General features: G+C 44.8%; 1 protein-coding gene across 2 annotated transcripts in view; it reads right to left on the bottom strand.

The window, feature by feature from the left end:
* Window positions 1–284: 284 nt before the first annotated feature.
* Window positions 285–6000, bottom strand: part of RPRD1B (regulation of nuclear pre-mRNA domain containing 1B) — a 51182-nt gene continuing 45466 nt past the window's right edge. For both annotated transcript variants that reach the window (XM_058685570.1, XM_058685569.1), the window contains exon 7: window positions 285–2976. In XM_058685570.1, the coding sequence (XP_058541553.1) occupies window positions 2827–2976 (150 nt within the window). In that variant the 3' untranslated portion in view covers window positions 285–2826. The remainder of the gene's footprint in view (window positions 2977–6000) is intronic.

The raw sequence follows: 6000 nt of genomic DNA, 5'->3' as shown, positions 1-6000 counted from the left end.
TCCATCCGTTCCCACTTCTGTACAACGAGAATAAAACTATGGAGGTCCCTCTCCGGGGCCCTGTGTGGATTGGCTAATTAAAGCTAATTAAGCCCCTGGAAAGAACCAGAACATACTATGTAAGTGCTGAGTATTTATGGGCCGCTAACAGTAACAAAACTCCTAAGGGACAAGATTCTGTGCAGACGGCAGAATCTCTATTGGTGATTACTAATTACCCACCACTTACAAAGGAAGCACCGGGTGTTCTGTAACGAGGCAGGGGAAAGAAACATCACACAGTGTCGTTCAACAACACCATCTTTATTCAAAAATATATATCTATGAGACATTTCAGAATATACTGCTGCCGCCAATGACAGCCTATACTTCTAAATAAAGTCCTAAATTAATATACAAATTTAAGCTTTAAAAATATTCTTTAAGAAAAACAAAACAAAACAAAACAAATTAGAATGAAGACGTTCTGAGGAATATGACCTAAAGGAGAGGTCCTTTGAGGCCTACGGATGCCCTAAAGAAAGAAAACACACAAAACAAAAGCCACCCACCCCACCCCAGCCCACCCCACCGGCCCACCTGGTACAGACAAGGAGAAAGGCTCGTTTAAATTAAACAAATGAAGTGAGCACACATGGGGAGGATACAGGGAGCATGAAGATTTAAAACACAAAAGCATTTCATTAAAAAACAAAACAAACCCCAAAACTAACTTCCTCACAGGAAGTCCACTAGTAACAGGTGTTAGGAGGCCAACACATTCATTTACATAATTGCTACAGTTTCATTTCTTGCTCTTGCTGTTAAGAATCACGCACCAATTGCTGGTCAAACTCAATCAGAGAAAATACAGCGATGGGTGAAATCCATCACGCTGTAACATTGTCATCCAGCTGATCAGAGCAAACATCTAGTCTGCCCTTTTGATTTGTGGCTAGTCAAATTTTGCTTCCTTGGTAAAAGCACAGAGAATGTCCCAGATGGGTCCGTTCCACATCAAGCTCGCACGGAGGACTGAAGCAGCACACCATGTGGGGAGGGGCGTATGCGCAGAAAACAGCAACGATTAGAAGCGATCTTGCAATTTTCCTGCAATTTTCCTTAGTAAAGTCACCTACTGCCCTCTGGCCTCTGGGAGGAAAACTTTATAGTTAGAGACTCATTAATTTAATAATGACAGGACCACAGGCAGTATCAGTAAGCAAACAACATCCAGTCTATATTCAAATCCAAAGAACAGCTTCAATGCGACTATGTTCTACACAGAGTCAAACTGAACACCTGCTAGGACTTTTTTTCACTGTTCTCACTTCATGGCAGACAGAAGAGCTTCTAAAAGGAAAGCCTGCACACTGTAAAAACACAGGCTATGTTTCAACATGTTTAACATGTAAAATTACAAGTAATTGGCTTTTTGGTAATCCTGAAAATAACAACGCAAAATAATGGAGATTCTGAAGCCCCCACCGCTGAATTCCTTTTTATAGCTTATGGATTTCAGCCTCCGGGCCCTGACTCCTGTCATACTACTGGGGCAAACTGTTTTCTGCCCTTTCCAATGTCGAAAAGAAGACTGCCAAATCAGAATGATTTACAGTTAGCAGGCCTAACCTTTACTAAAAGCAAGGTAAAAATCCTTTGTAACTACATTATATAGTCATGATATCAGCTGGCATGATAATGGAATTAAAACCCAAAATTAATATCCCTGACTTCCCCCCTTCCTCTGCCTGAGATGAGCTACTTGGTAACAGCCGATCAAGTACTCCTCCTCCTCCGGGCACAAGGATGTGTGCAGTGGCGTAAACTGACAGACAGACAGACATGCACAGAGCGTCATATCTGCAGGGGAGATACTCAAGTTCACTCGCCATACCGTAGACCTGAGCCCAGTGAAGCAATGCTAGTGTGAGCCCTACTCCCCAAAAGACAGGAGTCTAAAAGCAACACCCGTGCAGAGTCCACACTCTTGGTTTTGCCTTTAGCTTTTGGGGTCCACCAGTGCCATTCCTAACAACTGCCTTCACAAGATTAGGGCCAGAAGATCACGTCTTTAGGAACGTTTTCTACGACAGCAGGAACCCTGGGAAGGTGGTCCGTGGGAACCCGAAGCACATAACTTATTTTGAACTCACGTCTGTGATCCCCGTTAGTCTTCCTTCTGAACCGTATATCCCAGGTCAGCTTTGAATCTTATTGCTAGATTCCCTAGTCTGCTTATAAAACAAATGCACTGCACCTGTAACTATACATCACTACAAGCAGGGGAAAGGAAGGATCAGAGATTTGGCAAACTCTTCACGGCAAAGCTGCTTGACAGTCGTGCCTCCAACCTTTGGGGTGGACGGTAGCCAGGAAAGTCAATGACTCCAGAGTGAGTCCTTCAGTGGAGGCCTGCACTGAACTTGAACAAACCCAGCTCCGAAAAGAGAAGCGGCTCTCATGACACAATGCTGTCGGGAGGGACAAGATTCTTCTGAAAACTTCCAGAAGTACACATGATTTTCATAACTTCTTGGGTGTAAAGAGACAGCTAAGAATGGAGAACAAACAGGGGCATGAATACATGAAGTGGGAGACTTTGTATTCTTTCCAAATATGAATCTAATTGGACTCCACTCGCCACTGTTCTGAATTGTGCTCAACAGGAGAGGACGGAGAGGAGATTCAGAGTCAGTGGTTCTTTCTTGAGGCTGCGGGACTGGGATGAAGGAGGGACAGAACCAGGGGCCACAAGTTATTTCCATCATGGTTATTTCCAACCATGACTTGCCCTCTCTCTTCTTTCTGCTGGTAGAGATGGGAATTTGGGGCACGACACCTGTCCTAGTCAGTTGAAAACAGGTCACCAGCCGAGGGCAGGGGGGCCAAGCCTCCTGTGACGTTGGGCAGCAACGAGAGGTCTGGCAAGCTCTGAATATGGGACTTCAGTTCCTTGCGGACCTGGGTTACCCGAGCGAGCTTCTGTTTATATTCCTAAGGAGACAAAGAGAAGACAACGTGGTTCAGTCTGTGTGTGCTGATGATGGTCAGGCCTCAGGAGCCAAGACAGATACTCTCAGCTTCCTGCTCTAGTTCTCTTCACCAGACAGCCCCTCCCCACTTCAGCCAGGTTCGCAAAAGGAAGAATCCTTTACATAAAAAAGGAAAGCAGAGTTCAGTACTGGCAATAGTGAATTAAATCGTATTGAACGTAGCACTTGAGATTTAGAAGTAAAAGCATGCCATTTTGTGTTTGCATTGCCTTTTATTGGTGCTTTTCTATTTCAAACACCTTATAAAATAAAAGACAGATGCTCAGGCTTTACAGTTATTTTGAGGGTGCCACCTAGACATGCCTAGAAAAATCACTATAAAGCTCCACTTTGTATTAAACTGAGAGAGTCATCCAGATCTATCACCTATGACAAACAAGCACCACAGAAGCTCAGAACACCCACGTCCGTGCCCAGGGCTTCCTCATCCCACACCCAAGTAACCGCAGCAAATCCCCGATGAGTCCTTCCGGTTGTCTCCCCTAAACACGCCAGACTTCTCTTCCGAAAGCCCAGCTTTCATCCAGTCACCTCCTTGAGAGAGTGAAGCACGGCACTGTGCTAGCTCCATGGCTGCTCAGAGCTCAAGGTCTTTTAAAATTAGCGCCTGCCCAAAAGTATCTCCCACAACTTCTCAACAACCCCCACCCCCACCCCACAACGCACAGGCCACTGCCTGCACGGGCCATTTGTTCAGGAGTCTGCTCCAGCTTCGAGGCGTATCTTCCTTCTCCTGCTCCCAGTGAAATTCTGCCTCCACTTCCCTGCCTACCAACTGAGCTCTGCCTCTTTTACGAAAACGCTTTCTCTTCCAGTCCCCACCTCCAGCCGTTCTGGAGCCCTCCTGTGCACCGAGGTGCATCCGAGCTCCTAACAGGCTGCTCTGAGGTGCTCTTTTCATACATGTTAGGCTTCTATGTTCCTCTAAAATATGACTTCCCTAATGACAGGAACTTGGTGTACTATTTTCTTTCCTCCCAACAAAAAGCGCCTTTGGTGAGTCTGTATGGAATAACAACCCTGGGCCATTTGAGGTCTGTTTATGGCCCCTCGTGGGCCTCCTAGCCTCTAGCTAGCTGTGTACCCTCCTCAGTATTTCTGCGAAGACGGGAAGTTCCTGAGGATGGATCCCTGCTGACTAAAGCCTCTCCTGCAGGAATGCAAAAGAAAGCACTGGGCTCCGAGGCAAGGACCTGAGTTAGTTTTGGCTCTGACTCCAACCTGCTATGTGACTGTGGACATGGTCCCTCTCTTCCTTCGTCCTCACCTTCCTTATCCGAAAGTGAAGGAACTGGCCTATTCGTAAGATTGTTCTTCAAATTCTAGATTCTTTCCTACCAGATACCTTAGACACACTTAGAGAGGCAGAGAGTTTGAGGGCATACGCTCGAGGACTCTTGGGAAGAGTGGTAAGACAGGAGACAGGTTAAATGAAGAACAATTAGCTCGAGTTATAAAGACAAAGTCCAAGAAAAGAGTGGGAGAAGGGATGTGGAAACGTGGGCAGGGAGGCTCTGTGCCCACATTAGCGCGGGCAGTTGCAGCTTCTGCCCAGAAGAACTGCTCACACAAGCCATCGGATGAAGACACAGGGAAGAAAGTAAGCTTTCCTGGCATCCCATCTCTTTTCTTTGTAGACTTAACACAACTAAAATAATGACTTATGTAAATTGTTAAGAATGACTCTCCTATCACACTAGTGAGCTTCAGGAGGCTAAGACGGGACCCATCTGCTTTACCCGTTATCCACCATGACCAACAGTGCCCTGTGAACAGTAGGTGTCCAACAGCTGCCCAATAAATTAACAACACATAAAACATAACATTAGGTATAAGCATACCACATTAAGCTTTCATTCTTGAAACTGAAAACAAATTTCACAGATGAGGATCTAAATTGTCAAGGTTCCCCACCCTTCCCCCTCTGCAAACATTTTTTTTTCTTTGGTTTTATATACTTCAAGGGAAATTAATAGAGAAGACTAATTCTCTATTACTGAACATGGATCCATTTAATTAGCTTCTCCTGAATTCTATGTACAAAAAGGGTATAAGAGCTCCTGAATAGTTGCCCCTTGCTCCCTGCCCAGATCCTCTGACCAAAGTAGACAGGTGAAAGCCACCGTGCCTTGGAGCCATCGCTCCTGGCATGTACCGAGCACTTCAACTCAAGGAATTCCTTAAAAACAGTCTGAAGATCACTGAGTCTCTAGTGAGTGGAGCTAGATTCAGAATCCAAAGCTCTGCACTCTTGGGTGACCCTCAGACTAATTTAGCAAGTCCACGTGAGTTTAAAAGAAGAGGTGGTTGATCTCATTAGACATCACCTTAAGTTCAAATAATCCTCTCCCAGGCAATCTTTTAAAAAAAACCCCAAAATCCCATTTGTTCCTATTTGGGGGTAAGGCGGGGTGGGGGGGGGGGTGTTGGGGGGGGGAGAGGGTATCTCATCATGTTTAGGCTGTGATTACATTTTAAATACAATCAAATAAACTTCATTTTAATTAAAGGAAATATGTTTCCCCATTAAAGTCCTCTCTTCAGGCCACTCTGAAAGCTCATGGATCCTATACACACCTCCTCATGCCATTGGGTTACTCATTCCATAGGGATTTCTACTTTAAGAGCAGGTGCATGAGCCTAGGAGGAGGGCATCACTACAGAAAGGATGAAAGTGGGACTGTCACTGAAAAAGATGAAGTACAGAGTTTGCATTAGCACCCAAAACAATGAAATACTACTTAGGTATAAATCTATAAGATCCACATGAGGAAAATTATAAAACTCTGAAACAAAGAAGAGCTAAATAAATGGGGAGATATTCCATGTTCATGAATAGGAAGGCTCAATACTGTAAAGATGTCAGTTCTTCCCAACTTGATCTACAGATTCAATGCAGTCCCAATCAAAAGCACAGCAAGTTATTTTGTGAATATAGACAAAGTGATTCTAAAGTTTATACGGA

Source organism: Neofelis nebulosa, chromosome 9 (genome assembly GCF_028018385.1).
Source record: "Neofelis nebulosa isolate mNeoNeb1 chromosome 9, mNeoNeb1.pri, whole genome shotgun sequence".
NCBI classification, from domain to species: Eukaryota; Metazoa; Chordata; class Mammalia; order Carnivora; family Felidae; genus Neofelis; species Neofelis nebulosa.
Note: the sequence above shows the minus strand (reverse complement) of the source record. Positions and strands in the feature narration are given on the sequence as shown.